Consider the following 16920-nt stretch of genomic DNA (forward strand, 5'->3'; position numbering starts at 1 on the left):
AGTTTCACAATGGACACCTCCTATAACACCTCAACTCAACTGAGTATCAGAAAGGAGGAATCAGATCCTATTAGATATGGTCAGGTCCATGATGAGCTTCACTGACTTACCCTTATTTCTGTGGGGAGATGCCCTACTTATAGCTATCTACATATTGAATAGAGTTTCCTCTAAATCAGTTCCTACCATACCGTATGAGATATGGCATGGTAAGAAACCAATTCTTGGTTATCTCAAGATTTGGGGATGTCTAGCCCAAGTCAAGCGACAACAGGCAGACAAGTTAGAGGCTAGGACAATTGGTGCTCGTTTCATTGGATATCATAAAGAGTCGTTAGGATATAATTTTTACATCCTAGAGGATCACAAAGTGTTTGTGAGCCAGCATGTCATCTTCTTGGAAAAACAGTTTATCCTTGATAGAGGCAGTGGGAGAAAAATTGAGCTCGAAGAGAAAGTCTCTGAAGAGCAACGAGCAATTGAGCCTAGTGAACCTATTCACATTGAGCCAATATATGAAGAACCTCATCCACTTCATAGATCCAGTAGGATCTTCCATCCTCCTGAAAGATACTTAGGTACGCTTACAGAGAAAATGGAGGAAGAGTTCCTTATGAAAGAAAGAGATAATAGTAATGATCCCAAGACCTACAATGAAGCGATGTTAGACATCGACTCCGAAAAATAGATGGATGCGATGAAGTCAGAGATAGACTCCATGCATTCCAACCAAGTATGGACCTTAGTAGATCCACCTGAAGGTATAGTACCTATTGGGTGTAAATGGATCTACAAAAGAAAAATAGGTTCGGATGGCAAGATAGAGACCTACAAGGCAAGGTTGGTGGCAACAGGTTATAGTCAGCGCGAAGGCATTGACTATTACGATACCTTTTCACCGGTAGCCATGCTAAAGTCCATTCGAACGTTGCTTGCCATTGCAGCTTATCATAATTATGAGATATAGCAGATGGATGTGAAAACTGCATTCCTTAATAGATATCTTGAGAAGATATCTATATGGAGCAGCCTCAGTGTTTCACTTCCAGTGATGGTGATCACAAGGTCTGCAAGATGCAAAGATCTATTTATGGACTAAAGCAAGCATCTCGGAGTTGGAATACTCGTTTCAATAATATGATCAAATCATCTGATTTCATCAAGAACGAAGAGGAACCATGTGTGTACAAAAAGGTCAGTGGAAGAGCTATAGTATTCCTCGTATTGTATGTGGATGATATACTCCTGATTGGGAATGATATTTCCATACTCACATCGGTCAAGTTATGGTTGTCTAAAGAGTTCTCCATGAAAGACATAGGGGAAGCATCCTATATTTTGGGGATTAAGGTCTATAGAGATAGATCTAAGAGTTAAACGTGCAGAGAGTAGACTCCATTGACAATACGATTTAAGGGGAAGCATCCTAAATTTTGGGGGAGGGACTGAGTTAAAGGTAGAAGGATATACTGATTCAGACTTTATGACTGACTATGATGATAAAAAGTCTACATCATGATATGTATTCTTATGCAATGGAGTATCGGTAAATTGGAAGAGTTCTAAACAACCGATTATTGTAGATTCTACCATAGAAGCAAAATACATTGCCGCATCGGATGCTGCAAAGGAAGCGTTCTGATACAAAAATTTGTCGAAGAGCTAGAAGTCATGTCATCAAATACCATAATCCTTTTCTGCGACAACAACGGCGCCGTAGCACTGGCTAAGGAGCCGAGGTCTCACCAAAAGTCCAAGCACATAGAGTGGCGATTTCATTTAATTCACGACTACCTTGAGAAGAATTATGTAGAGGTGCAGAGAGTAGACTCCATTGACAATGTGGCGGACCCATTCACTAAGCAACTGAGTCAGAAGAAATTAGAAGTCCATCTTGAGAAAATGGGACTTAGATACATGTCTGATTGGCTTTAGTGCAAGTGAAAGATTATTAGAAGTATGCCCTAAAAGCCAATGTGGCTGATGCATATTTGTAATCTGGGGCACAAATTTGTAATTTGACTCTTATCAATAAATAAGATTGGGCAATTTATTTTTCATTCATGTTTGTATGTGTCCATGAATCGTCCAAGAAATTAATAGATGATAACACATATTCTCAAGGAGTTGAGAATTTGAGGCATGTATCATTAGAAATTAATTTTTAAATGCTCCTGATTGATGGATCCATCACGAGAGACGGTGATCGATCCGCTGAGATTAGTGCACAGATCACTTAGTCAGATGGATGAGTCTCGAGTCCACAGTGCAGAGACACTGGAGTGATTATGCGAGTACTTGTTAGAGAACAAGGTACTGAGCATGACCAAAGAAAGTAGTCACATGGATGTCTATCCACTCCTCAGTGACTACTTATGCTGCAATTGTATGACTGGTCCCTTGACCTGCAATGCCTCAGCAATTCATTGTGAGGTTGCTATAGTTTGACGAACATGTGACTTGGGCCCTAGCCATTTGGATCCTTGTAGTGCGGATTGGCTGCAGTAGGTTCATTTTGAAATAGGATTGCATCTAGATGGGATCTATCGACTTTGATAGATTAGGAGTGATCCTATGTGATTTATGAGACTGAGTTCGATAAATTTCTGATCAGGTATTTTGGAAAATGAGTTTTTCATATCTCAAACTGGAAGTCAAATAAATTCGACATATGACGGACGATGGGGTTTGACGAGATATCCATAACCTCCGTCACGTCGGGATCCATGATAGAGGGACTGTATCATATGCTAACTACACCAAAAGGTTCAGATATTCCATTCTGCTGGGTTACCACCACATACTGCTAGGTGTCACTAGTGGATTGTGAGACTCAAAAGCATTCACTTGGTGATCAATGAACCCTAAGAGTAGAACTGAAATTTTTTCAGTCCACTGAAAGGAGTTTCAGTGATATTGGGATGGAGATCTCAATATGTCTCACTACCAGTCAAAATAGAACCTACGGGATCACACACATAGAGGATTTAATTAGTCAGACTATCATAATTGTGATTTGGAATCACAATATAAATCAATCATCAATATGATTGGTGATTGAATTAACCCACTAAGTGTTAGTGAGTTAATGGAAGAAAAATTAAGTGGAATTGATTGCAATTGGATTGCAATTGGGCTGTTTAAATGAGCCAAATTAAATTGGGTTCGACCCAAATTGATTTGGGTTCATGATTGGGTCAATTGGATTAAACCAGGATTTGTGCGGATTTTAAAGTCCACATGTCGTCATAGGATGAATATGACTTAAGTCATGTTCACACTATGCAGACTTTAAAGTTCACATGGCGTTGTTGGATGCATGCTCCCAATTAATTATCCTAATGTGATTAGGAGTTAGCCTAAGTTCTAATTTGATTAAGAATTAGGCTTATCTAGAAAATTGATCAAGACCTAATGTGATTAGGACTTGATCATGGCGCCATGAATGGGTTCAAGCCTAATTGGATTAGGCTCTAATCTCTAGATCCAATGACACTTGTCATGCATTGATTTGATGGCATCTTGCGCACATGGATTGGATACTTGGCATTAATCTAAGGATGGGTTATTTTGAGAAGTTTGTCTCCTACTCCTGATAGACTTTGGAAAAAGGCCCAAAACCCAATCTATTTAAAGAACCCATGGAGGCGTATGAGGCATAGAATTCTCCTCTTCCCTCCATGCCTCCTCCCTCTTCCCTTCTTCCTTTCTCATGGCAGCAAGGTGAAAGGGTTCTTCTTCCTCCAAGCGTTGGAAAGAAAAGAAGAAGAAGAAGCAAAGGAAGAGATCAAATCACGCCAAGGAAGAAGGTGTTCTTCCTCACGTCAGCCCCTTCTTCCTCTTCTCCTTCTCCACGACAGCAAGGGGTGTTCTTCATCTTCTTCTTCCATGGTTGCAAGGTGAGGAAGATCCACGAGCAAATCTACCTCCTTCTCTTCCTTAATTGTAAGCAAGGTTGAAGAAAAAAGCGTTCTCCTTCAAAGAGGTATGTTGCAGATTTTCTTCCAATATTTTGATAGTCATGAGAGGTCTTTGTAAGGAGCTAGCACTCCGGTAAGACCCTATCTCAGATGATTAGATCCTCGTGTGGATACATGTAGAGGCCAGACACGTGTGCGGCTTAACCAGGAACCTAGAAAGATCATCAGGCTGCGGTGTTCTACACCTGTAGAATTTTTGAAGATGAGATATTCAAATCTATAACTTCTGATTTTTGTTTCAGTTTTATGAATCTTAATCAATCTTCCTCAGATCCTAATCTTTCCTCTCTAATGAGTTCAAAGATTTTCTGGATTTGGATCCAGAAATTTTTTTTGAATTCTACGATTCGAGGCACGTTTATATGATGAACGACGTTCTGTTCGAATTCCGCTGCGAACGTTGCATCGAACGGAGCGTATCTCAGTAGGTACGGGCTATTTCTTCTAATGTTCTATTCTTCCTTTCTACCATCCCATTTTGCTAAGGGATCGTAGGTGCAGAAAAATTATGATCTATTCCATTTTTACTACAAAAAACTTTCAAAATATTGATTTTCAAATTCAGTACCATGGTCACTTCTAATTGAAATAACAGTAGTATTTTTCTTATTTAAAATATTTTTATAGAATTTCTAAATAGGGAGAAAGCTTCATCTTTATGTGCCAAAAATAATACTCATGTGAACCTAGAAAAATCATCTACTATCACAAGGCCATATTTTTTTTCTCCTAGACTTGTGGTTCTGATAGGTCCGAAGAGATCCATGTGAAGTAGTTCTAGTGGCCTAGTAGTTGAAACCAAGTTTTTAGATTTGAAAGAATTTCTGGTTTGTTTTCCAAGTTGGCATGCATCACAAATTTTACCTTTTTCAAAATTCAGTTTTGGCAATCCTTTTACTAAATCTCTTTTGATTAATTTAGATAAAAGATCCATGCTAGCATAACCTAATCTACGGTGCCATAGCCAACTCGCCTCATTAAATTTAGCATCGGTGACTACTAAGTAGTGGCTACTCTTAGAAAAATCATCTAGATCTATCATGTAAACATTACCATGTCTTACTCTATTAAATACAATGCTATTGTCAATAGGGTTAGTTACCATACAAAGTGACGATTTAAAAGAAACATTGTAACCCTCATTACATAATTGACTAATGCTAATAAGATTATGCTTTAAACCACTAACATACAATACATTATCTATAAAAGTAGGAGTAATTTGAATATTTCCAATACCGATTATACGACCTTGGCCATTATTACCAAAAGTCACTACTCCTCCTTTCTTTGCTTCAAGGGTGAAGAATTGATCTTTGTCACCCGTGATGTGCATTGAGCAGCCACTATTACGATACCAGCTTCTTTTAGTTTTCTTGGCCGCAAGACACACTTACAAACATAAATGAAGTGGATTTAGTTACCCAAGTCTTCTTGGGTCCTTTTAGGTTAGTTAAGATGGTTCCTTTTGGTACCCAAACCTTTTTTATTTTCTTATTTTTAAGAGTTTTTCTGAAGTTGCAAGTATATGATTTGTGTTCAGATTTTTCACCACAAAACATGTTACTTCTTCAGATTTAGTTTCAGTTGCTTTAACAAAAAAGTTTTTAAGAAACTTCTGTTTGTTATTTGTCCTATAACCTATACCAGCTTTGTTAAAAATAGTTCTTTGATTACTTAAAATCATTTCAAGTTTTTCTAATCTATAAGTAAACTTTTCTACAATAGGTTTATATTTTTCTACTTCTTTCTTAAGCTTCTGGTTTTCGTTAAACAATGAATCTTTGTCTTTAATCAAACCTTCTTCCTGATTTTCTAAAGTTTGATTGACTATTTTTAGTTCAGAAACTTTGCTAATTATGCTCTCTTTTTCCTTTATTAAGTTTTTAGTTTGATGCATAAGAAATTGATTAGATGTTTTTAGCTCTTTGTTCTTTAAGCCTAGCTTTCTATAGTCCTTCATCAATTCACTGAAGGCATCATAAAGTTCATCAAAAGTAAAACTTAATAGAATTTTAGAGGATACCTCACTATCATCTGCCATAAGGCAAATGTTGGAGATTCCTCTGATAAAGATTCCTCGATGTCGCTCCATGTTGCGACAAACGCCTTCTTCTCCTTCTTTTCGAATTTCTTCAATTGAGGGCAATTGTTCCTGAAATGACCGGGCTTTTTACATTCAAATCACTGCCTCTCTTTCTTTCTCTTTTTCTTTTTCTTTATCCTTCTCAGTTTCTTTGGGAGTGGGCCTCTTCTTGATGTATGGCTTCTTCTTTCTTATAAACTTCTTGAATTTCCTTACAAGAAGGGTCACATCTTCATCTTCTTCTTCTTCTTCTTCTTCACTGTTGTCTTCATAGTCCTTGTGTGCAGTGGCTTTTAATGCAATCACTTTATTTCTTTGTGTTTCTTTTCCGTTGTGCTGCTTCACGGTATGCCCATATGTCATCAATGATCTAAGAAGCTCTTCGAGTGGAAGCGCGCTGAGGTCTTTGGCTTCTTGAATCGCGGTCACTTTGGCTTCCCATGACCGAGGTAGAAACCGAAGAATTTTTCTGACAAGTTCAGTGTTAGCATAAGATTTTTTCAAATTTTTTAAACCATTGATTATGTCAGTGAATCTAGTAAACATGGCATTGGTGGATTTAGTTGGTTGAATCTTAAACAATTCATATTTGTGTACAAGAATGTTTATTTTTGATTCTTTTACTTGGTTGGTACCCTCATGGGTAACCTCAAGTCTATCCCATATTTTTTTGGTAGAAATATAGTTAGAAATCCTATTAAATTCATTAACATCTATAGCACAATATAAAACATTCATAGCCTTAGCATTAAGTTGGGCTAATTTTATATCATTGTCATCCCAATCTCTTTCTAATTTGGGGACAACAACGTTATCTATTATGTGTGTGGAGATGTGTGGTCCATTAATGATTATGCTCCAAATATGATAATCTTGTGCTTAAATGAAAATTCTTATTCTTGCCTTCCAATAGGTATAATTTGTTCTATTGAACAAAGGGGGGCTATTGGTGGATTGGCCTTCAGCTAGAGAAGATCCAAAAGGGGTTGCCATCTGATCTTTGGCTTTTGATGGTTAGGTCAATAATTAATATTAGAGCACCTGCTCTGATACCACTTATTGCCCAGAAGATAACCCAAGAAAGAGGGGAGGAGGGGTGAATTGGGTCCTTAAAAAAAAATAAGCTACTCAAATTTTACTAAGGAAAGCTTTCTTGATTTTAAGCAGAAGCAACTAAAGCAGTTATAAAAAAGCTGTAAAAAAAGGAAGAGTAATAAACCACAACACAAACACACAAGATTTATAGTGGTTCGGAGCTAACATTTACTCCTGCTTTACTCTCCAAACTCATATGGGAGTTCACTATAATCCTCAGATTACAGCCTGGTTGTTTTACGAGTTCACAACCTAACTCGTTATTTTTTTGGGGGATCACAACGAACCCAGTTAGTTTTTCCTAGATTACCAACTAGAACCAAACCCCAAGCAAACTTGGTAGAACACAGTCTAATTCACAGGCTTGGACAATGCCTTAACCCCTTGATTCCATCTCCTGATCGAATCAAGTTACAAGATATGAAAAGATTATTTTAAACAAGTACAAGCTTCTTTATATAAGCAGATATAACAATCTAAATAACAGGAGTAAAGGAAAGAAGTCCTGTAAACAAGGATCGCTGTTGGAAGAACTTTGGCTTCTTCTTTACTTGACTCTCTTCTGATTGCATAGAAAGTTGAGGATCACTGAGGCAGCATTAACTGGAGAAGAAGCTTTGGAATTCACTCAAGATTCTTTTCTTCTCTTTCTTTTGCTTTGAATGGCTCTTGAATGCTCTTTTAAGGTGTTTCTCTTAAATGCTCTTTATGATCACTAAGTTTTTTTTTTTGAAAAACTGTTAAACACCCCTTCTTATAGTCTTCTACCAAAGAAATAGCCGTTAGGAGGTAAAATATAGCCGTTCTGCCACTTCTGAAAGTTCTGACAAATTAGCCGTTGGAGTGCTAGCAGATTTGGAGATGTCTCGACCATTCTGTGAGTCGGCTCGTCTTAGATTGGCGACGTCTCGAGTCAGTCTGGAGTTGACTCGAGATCGGGCTCTTTAGAAGTGAATTTCTATTAATCCTACGGGAGACGGCTTGCGTAAGTCGGGAGTCAGCTCGTGCACAGCTTCTTCAAATTTGAACTTTTGTTCTTTCGGAAGACGGCTCGCAACAGTCTAGAGTTAGCTCGCACTCTGCCTCATTAAAATTGAGTCTCTGCTTTCATTTGTAGGAGATGGCTCGCGCTCTGTAGGAGTCGGCTCATGCACAGCTTGCAAAATATACTCTTCTATCTTTTCTTTAAAGAAGATGGCTTGCGCTCTGAAGGAGGCATCTCGCATTCTGACCGGAGAAAAGAGCTAAACTGTTCTTCACTGTGAGAGACGGCCGCGCTTTGCTGGAGACGTCTCGCACAATGGCATATTGAGACAGTCTTATGTCTTTTTGCAGGAGTCGACTCTTCTTAGTCATGAGTCAGCTTGAGGGTGTGCCAGACCATTTTCCAAGTGCCAGAGACGTCTCATCCATTGTAGGAGATGTCTCGTGGACTGTCCAAATGCAAATAGGGTTCAAACTAAATGTTTAACTCATCTTAATTCCTTTGAACCTTCTTCTAATCGATTTTTCTTAAGTTTTTATGTATTTCCTCATGAATCACTCACTTAAATTCATTAGTACAATAATAAATATACTCATGTGTTTTTGGTTCATCAAAATCAAATAGAGGGTCAATAGTAATTGACAATGTAAATATAATCATATTTGACAATATAAATATTTTCTATTTCTTTTGATATTACATGTGTTATTATATAACATATGTTATGTATGTGTTTGGTATATATATTTGTATACAGAGTTTTAAATTTTTTTAAATATATATTTTTTTAAAAATTAACTCTTACGATGCTTTAAAGCATCCTTAGAATATACATTAGTGATGTTTATTTGCATCGTTAATTAGAGATATAAATAAATGTTGCTAATATAAGATGCTTTATCGCCGACACTTTTAAAAAGCATCGGCGATGAGCTACGCTTATAAGAGTCAATGTTTATTATAACTCATGACGCGAAGTAAAAGCATCGTAAAGTTGGTTTTCGATAGTAGCATAGCCAACACTTTGACACTTTAGATAACATCAGGAATAAAACTACCGACGTGTTTTTGCGTCGGTATATACATTAAAAAATGTCGGCATTGCACTTCCAATCGAGAGTAAAGTTTTCATTTGCAATCATCCAAAATCACATCACTACAGGAAAAGTCGGTTTTACCGACGCTTTTTTGCCGACGCTTTTTTGCCGACGTCGGCAATTTTCGGTCTAGCATCAAAATTTGCCGACGCTTGTAAAAAGCGTGGGCAAAAGACGACGCTAATAAGCGTCGGTGTAGTCTCCGGCCTAAGACGACGCTAAAAAGCGTCGTCGGAAGCCAACGCACCAGGTTAAATCCCAACCCTCTTCTGACCACCCCCGTTGGAAGCTTTCCTCACACACCAGTCTCTCTCTCTCTACCCTCGAGCCTCATCTCTCTCATCCCTCCTCCCTCCTCTCTCCGGGTTTCCGTTTTCCCGGCCACCGCCCTCCTCTCTCTATTTAACCACGAAGGTCACGAAGGCCGAGATGAAGGCCATGGCGCTGTGGCAGTTGGCCAAGAACAACCCTTCCATCTGCAAGAGCATCACCGAGTCCCGCGCCCTCCTCTGCTTCGCCGTCCTCCTCGAGAAGGGCTCCGGCGACGTGCGCTACTACTCTGCCATGTCCATCATGGAGATCGCCCGTGTCGCCGAGCACAACCCCGACCTCCGCCACTCCGCCTTCAAGCCCACATCGCCTGCCGCCAAGGCGGTCGTCGACCAGCTCCTCCGGATCACTGACAAGGGCGTCTTCGACGATCTTCTGATTCCCAGCATCATCGCTCTCGGCTGCCTGTCGAAGACCTTCCGGGCGACGGAGATGTGGATCATCGGGCCTCTGGTGCGGCTGCTGGACGAGAGGGAAGCCATCGTGTCGAGGGAGGCGGTGATTGCCCTGACCAAGTTCGTGTGCATGGAGAATTTCTTTCGCGTCGAGCATTCCAAGGCCATCATCGAAGCCGGAGGGGCCAAGCACCTCGTCCAGCTGGTGTATTTTGGGGAGCAGCTCCAGACCGAGGCGTTGATTCTCTTGTGTTACATCTCCCTCAACGTGCCAGAGAGGGAGGATCTCGCACAGGCAGGGGTCCCTGCGGTCCTCGCCTGGGCTTCGAAGCAGGGGCACTTGGTGCAGGACTCCAGGGTGGACTCCTCCTTGCCGGAGGCCAGAGGTCGGATGGAGCTCTACCAGTCAAGAGGATCTCGATGATCGACGACATTGAGATCATCCTCCTCCTCCATCAGCTCTCCTTCCAGGCCGGCGAGCGCCATGCCCTGGTTCCCCTCTTTCTTTTTTAATTTTTTTTTTAAAAAACAGGTTGGCGTCGGCGTTGAGTATTTTCGCGACGCTTTTATTAGCGTCGGGAAAGTCCTGTTTTTGCCGACGCTTTCTCTTAGCGTCGGAAAAACCGGACCCACGCCCACCTGCCCGACGTCTGACCCACGCTTTGCGGTGCGTAGGCTGGAAATTCGCCGACGCTTAAAAGCGTCGGTAGAGACCAAAAAAACCGTCGGGAGATATCCTTTCTTTTGTAGTGCATCTACCTAGATCCTTCAGCAAATTGTAGTCAAAGCATCTTAGACCGTACTTGATCATTGAGCATGTGAGGGAAATGTATATGTGCTTGAACTTCCAAGAAATATCTATTTTAGCCTAGTCTTCAATATTATTGACTCGACACCATACTTTGAAGGACAGGAAATGATTGATGAAGTATATAATCTAGAGATGCCACCACTCCATAATTAAAAGAAACAACATATCAAGGCCATACTTGATAATGGGACCATACTAACCTAGATTAGAGTGTATCAAAAGTTTATAATCAAGTGGAGAGGCAAGCCCGAATCTAATAGATCAGGGATAACCTACAAAAACTAGTGATGTCTAAATCAGAACTTTATGAAAATTATCAGGCATGTAGTTTGTTGAAGCCAATATCGCACAAGCTGGAGGCACTACAACAAAAATGAGTTTTTCCAACTCTTAACTGCCGACGTAAGAAAGAAGTGTCGGCAATTTGGCCACCGTGCCAAAATTTGCAAACACTTTTTAGTAGCGTTAGAAGAAATCTAGATTTGACGATGCTTATAAGCGTTGTCGGGATCCTACGACGCTTAAAAGCGTCGTCGGAAGCCATCCCTGTATTTTTTATCCAAGACGACATTTTAGAAAGCTTCGTTGGAAGCATTAGTGCACTACTGCGATGTTTTAGAAAGCATTGTCGGAGGTCTAATCATCTTTCGCCTAATTTTTCTTCGAAATGATACTTTAGAAAGCATCGCCGGAGGCTTAGCAAATGAAGAGGATGCTTTACAAAGCATCTTTGGAGAACCAGCCGAATACTTAATGATGCCCCCTCTCCTCGATTCCAACCCCTTTCTCTCTCTCTCTATCTCCCCCTCTCTCTCTCAGAGAAAATCCCTAACCTCTTCCGCCATCATCCCAGCCCCCTCACCCGACCCCTTCCTCCTCGATCCCAAGCCCCCCTATTCCCCGATCCCAGCCTCTGTTCCTTCCCGATCCCAACCCCTTCCTCCCCGATCTCTCTCTCTCTCACACACACACAGAGAAGAATCCCTAACTCTTTCTATAGGAGAAGGCTAGGGTTTTCGTGGGGGAGAAGGCGAAGCGGTCGCAGGAGCTAACAATTGGGGCCACCAAGTTCTCCCAGGAGTTCGTCTCCGAGACCGCCAAGAAGTCTAAGGAGCTCGCTGTCGAGGCCACCAAGAAGGTCGACCTCATCTGCTCTGAGGCCCTCCGCGCTGCCAACAAGATCAAGACCCTCACCGTCGACATCCCTAGCCTTCCTATCTCCCCCGGGCAGATCCGTCGTGCCGGACTTGGCCTGGGATCTCGAGTGGTTGGGCATCACCGATGAGCTCAGGAAGTTCGTCAAGGGCATCACCCTCAGCACCTTCCGTGATTTCCCCATGGAAGGTACATCTCTTGAATGAATCTTTTTTAGAATGTAATAGATCTATGAGATACGTTCATTTTGCTTGGATTTATGTGATTAATTTTGCATAATTTTTGGGTTATTTGAAGTTTTGTCACAATGACAATCTTATAAGAAAGAAGATGAAGACCAAGATGAAGATGAAGACTGCGGTCTCGAAGATTGCAAAGAAGCTACTACAGTCGAGGAATGCTTTCATTTTTACTGTAATTTTTAAATATATAATTTGTAAAAAAAGCAACAATAAATTGGGCATTTGTTATTGTTTCTATGTTATTTCTTTTTTTAATTTTATTTTTTTTATTTATCTTATGCTATTAGAAGAAGCAAAATCAGACGGAACCAGTAATGAAGAATGAAAATTGGACTTTTTTCTTTAAATTAAGTTTGTTAATCTTGTTGGAAAAATTAATTGGTGCGCGGCCCGAGATGCGTATCTCGGGCGTGCGCCTGCACTCTCTTGCGGGCGCACTGGCGCCAGCGCGAGCGAATGCACGCTGGCGCCCACTGGTGCCAACGTCCGTTGGTTGGCCATGTTTGCGGAAGGCACGGATGCGTGCTAGCACCCACTGGCCCTCTGCAGGGTGATCGCGGACACGTCCTCAAAGGCACGGACGCATCCGCAAAAGTCTCAAAAGTCTCAAAATGCCCCTGCTTCTTTTTTTTGGGCCAACAAGATGTTGGCCCAAGAACCTATAAATATCCCTCTTTTTCCTTCTATGTTGGATACCAAATAATAAAGAAAAATTCTGAAAAAATTATGGAAAAAGGTTCTTCATCCTCTTAGCCACTTTTTGATTTTTATTTTTGTGCCTTTATTCAGCAAAGTTCTTTTCTTTTTTATATTTTCTTTCTTTGCTGGATCTGCAAGTCCGATCGAATTTGTTTTGGCTTTTTCCGAGACGTACCGAAGAAGAAGTTTTAGAGTCATTGTATCTCTGAGGATGAATGCCGGGAGATCAGTATGTAGGGGCAAATACTTCTTTGGGACAGCGTCAACGTGCTTCGACTTGCCTTCATTCAGGCTATTTTTTTCTTACCTTTATTTCAAATTCAATATTAGTAGATCTGTAGCATTTACAATTTTTATATTTTAAATTGATTACATGAATAGATTTCTTTTGTATTAAAATAGATTTCTTTTGTATTAAAATAGGTTTCTTTTGATTCCGAATAATATATATATATATATATATATTATTTCTTATTATTTCTTCCTAACAAGATTATTCTATTAATTGTAATTATAGTTTGATTTACTTATTTAGGTGATACATTGCTAACAATCCAAAGAAGTGATTGTTTATTTTTTTTGTTAGTAATATATAATTCATTAAATTTTTTATTACAATTGTGACATATTAGATTTTAATTACAATAATTGTTTTACTAGCACAAAATTAGCAGTCAATTATTCTAATAAAATAATAAATTATTCTAATATATAATTCATTGAATTAACTTATTAGATCTCAATTACAATAATTATTTTGCTAGCACAAAATTAGTAATCAATTATTCTAATGAGATAATAAATTATTCTAATATATAATTTATTAAATTAATATATTAGATCTCAATTACAATAATTATTTTGCTAGCACAAAATTAGCAATCAATTTTTTTAATAAGATAATAAATTATTCTAATATATAATTTATTGAATTGATGTATTAGATCTCAATTACAATAATTATTTTGCTAGCACAAAATTAGTAATCAATTATTTTAATAGGGTAATAAATTATTCTAAAATGGTAATAACTTGCTTGACCTCCAAGAGGTTTATCATACCTCCATTTGGACTCCTCAAGGAGTAATTTAAAGATCCCATTCAAACAAAAAATTCGAAAATTAGTTAATCCATAATAACTAATTTAAGTTAGCACTTAGGTTTTTCTAAAAATTGAATTTGTGTAATTTCTGGTGATTATATCCACTAACTAATAGTGTCGGAGAAAAGCTTGTCAAAAAGGCATACGTACCTAAGAAAGACTAGTACTCAAGTGAGCCTAGTACTCCACCATCGATTTAGAACTGATCTGGCTATTATTTTTTGGATATATCAACTAAACATCCAAAATTCAATATAAATTTTAGTACAATCTTTTAACATAAATTTTTTACCTTCATTCAGTTTTCTGTCTCTATTCTATAATCTTGAACCTATTACCTCTAACACTAGTGAGCACCTTAGTACCAAACTTGAAAAGTTTGATGGCCATAACTTTAAGAGATAGTAGAACCAAATGCGGTTTTAGCTTACCATATTAGGCTTGATCTCAGCCATAGGTGAGAGCACTACTGAAATTGATAACGGGTCTAACCCAATTGCTTTACGACCTGCTACTCGCCACAACCCAAACCGGAGTTCATCATCTTCCCACACTGAACCTTCCGCCTCCACCAGCACACCCTCTAGGATACCTAATGGGATTGACTATCATTGCATCCATAGAATCCTATGTGCCCTTTTTGAGAGGTTGTATGATATTTAATACACAACCAAGAGTGCCAAATAACTCTGGAACATCCTAGAAAGCAAATATGGCCTATGATGCTGGGGTGAAGAGGTTCAAGGCCTCCGATTTCAATAACTTTAGGATGGTGGACTCAAAGCCTATGAATGACCAAATCCATGATTTTAAAATTCTGATCCACCAGCTTAGGGCTAATGAAACCAATTTGGATGAATCATTCCAGGTAGCCTGTCTGATAGACAAACTACCTAATTTCTGGTCTGATTTTGCTAAGACTCTGAGCCTTACCCAAGGAGGTCTCACCCTAACCCAAGCTTTGAACTCCATTAGAATTGAAGAGAACATAGGCTTAGGAATAAAAGCTCTACTGGACATAAAAATAATGCTTATAATGTGAAGGCCCCACCAAAGAAAAATTAGAACCGACCTTTCAGTAAGCATTTCAAAAAGAAGCTTTACAACCCTAGAAACCCTAACCACCACTACAATGGAAAACCTATCCAATCCCAAGAGCAGAAGAAGAAGAAAAAAGAAGGTGGTGTTCGTTTTTGTTATGTGTGTGGTCGGATCAATCGTTTGTCTCCCCAGTACTTCTATAAGAAGACTGCACCTCTTCAATACAAGAAGAAAGGTCCACACACAACCAGTGCTCAAGTCAACATGGTGACTTCCGGCGCTGGCTCCTCTGAGACTACTTTTAGGTCTGTTTTCTTCACTCCTGAAGTTAACATGACTTTACAAGCACTTGATTGGTGGATTGATATCGGAGCTGGTATTCATATTTGTTCGGATCGCTCCTGATTTTCTTCTTACCAGGTCTCAAGTGGAGGAGCTATGATCATGGCAAATAGCTCAATGGCACGTGTGCTAGGAGTGGGACGTGTGAACTTAAAGCTTACTTCTGAGGAAGTCCTGTCCCTGCACGGCGTCCAACATGTTCCGGTCGTTAGGAAAAACCTAATTAGTGGTTTCTTGCTTGTCCAACAAGGCTTTCGTCTTGTTTTTGAGTCTAATAAATCTGTAATTTCCCATGGTGTAATGTTTATTGGAAAAGAATTCTTTAGTGAAGGATTATTTAAGTTGAATGTAATAGTTCCTTCAATAAATAATTTTTTTTTGATTATGAATATAAAACCTCCTTCTATTTGGCATGGTAGATTAGGTCATGTAAATTATAATTTAATTAAGCAATTTACGAACCTAAATTTAATACCAAAAAGTGATCATAAGAACCATGAGAAATGTGAAATTTGTGTAGAAGCCAAGCTCTCTAGGAAGCCTTTTAAATCTGTTAATAAGGATTCGAATTTATTATAGTTGATCCATAGTGATGTTTGTGGCTCTAGTAGAACTTCTAGAGGAGGTAATAGATACTTTGTGACCTTCATAGATGAATTGTCTAAGTTCTGTTATATCTATCTAATTAAAACTAAGGATGAGGTGCTTAGAAAATTTAATATTTTTAAGATCAAAGCTGAGAACCAACATAAGAAGAAAACTAAAATTCTTAGATCAGATCGGGGAGGTAAATATATATCTAATGATATAACTCAATTTTGTGAAGATCATGGAATCATTCATTAAGTGACTGCTCCCTATTTTTTCAATCAAATGGAGTAGCAGAATGAAAGAATAGGACTTTAATGGATATGGTTAACTCCATATATTGAGTGATTGTTGTTCCCTTATTTGATTTGATAAGCCCAAAACACTTGAGTATATTTCATATTATACTAATGAATTCGAGTGAGTGTTTCAGAAAATATATTGTTATATATATTAGAATAACTTAGAAAATGGATCAAGATTCTTAAGATCGGTTTTTATAATGTTTGGAACCATTTTAGTCTTGCCCTGGCATAAAAGTTGTTATCTGGCACGACCTCGAGTCGACACCCAAGGTTGGGCGAGTTGACTCTTGATAGATTGGCAGAGAGCGGAATTACCGAGTATAGAGCCCAAGTCGACTCCGCCTGATATCGAGTCGGCCTTGGAGAAATGGCAGAAGACTCATTTCCAAGCTAACTGATACCGAGTCGACTTCAGCAAAAAGACAGAAGATCTATTTCTCAACCCAACTGATATCGAGTTGACTCCGACTGTTATCGAGTCGACTCCGAGATTACGAGCCCCTCCAACTTTTGGCGAGCCGACTGCAGATGATGCGAGTCGACTCCGATAAGAAAAGACAGAAAGTTAGTTTCTGACACACTGAGATCGAGCCGACACTTGAAGGACGTGAGCCATCTTCCGCTTTTGGGGAGTCGACTCCGGAAAGTCACGACCCGACTCCTGAAA

The 16920-nt window shown here is 39.2% G+C and overlaps 1 protein-coding gene and 1 long non-coding RNA gene across 2 annotated transcripts; both read left to right on the forward strand.

Moving 5' to 3' along the window:
• Window positions 1–9370: 9370 nt before the first annotated feature.
• LOC120106168 (uncharacterized) lies at window positions 9371–10461 on the forward strand. Its single transcript, XM_039119069.3, has one exon. It carries the CDS (start codon window positions 9673–9675, stop codon window positions 10390–10392), a length of 720 nt encoding a protein of 239 aa, XP_038974997.3. The 5' UTR covers window positions 9371–9672; the 3' UTR covers window positions 10393–10461.
• Window positions 10462–11421: 960 nt separating this feature from the next.
• LOC113462638 (uncharacterized) lies at window positions 11422–12418 on the forward strand. The gene is made up of 2 exons (XR_003385424.4): window positions 11422–12123; window positions 12232–12418. It is a non-coding gene; the product is annotated as an uncharacterized LOC113462638 (long non-coding RNA).
• Window positions 12419–16920: the final 4502 nt, after the last annotated feature.

Source organism: Phoenix dactylifera, chromosome 10 (genome assembly GCF_051530095.1).
Source record: "Phoenix dactylifera cultivar Ajwa chromosome 10, Ajwa_hap1_PhDact_Kaust_v1.1, whole genome shotgun sequence".
Lineage (NCBI taxonomy): Eukaryota > Viridiplantae > Streptophyta > Magnoliopsida > Arecales > Arecaceae > Phoenix > Phoenix dactylifera.

What these genes read in the sequence shown, in the direction of transcription:
- LOC120106168 (XM_039119069.3), top strand. Translation starts at nt 9,673, where the DNA reads ATGAAGGCCATGGCGCTGTGGCAGTTGGCCAAGAACAACCCTTCCATC.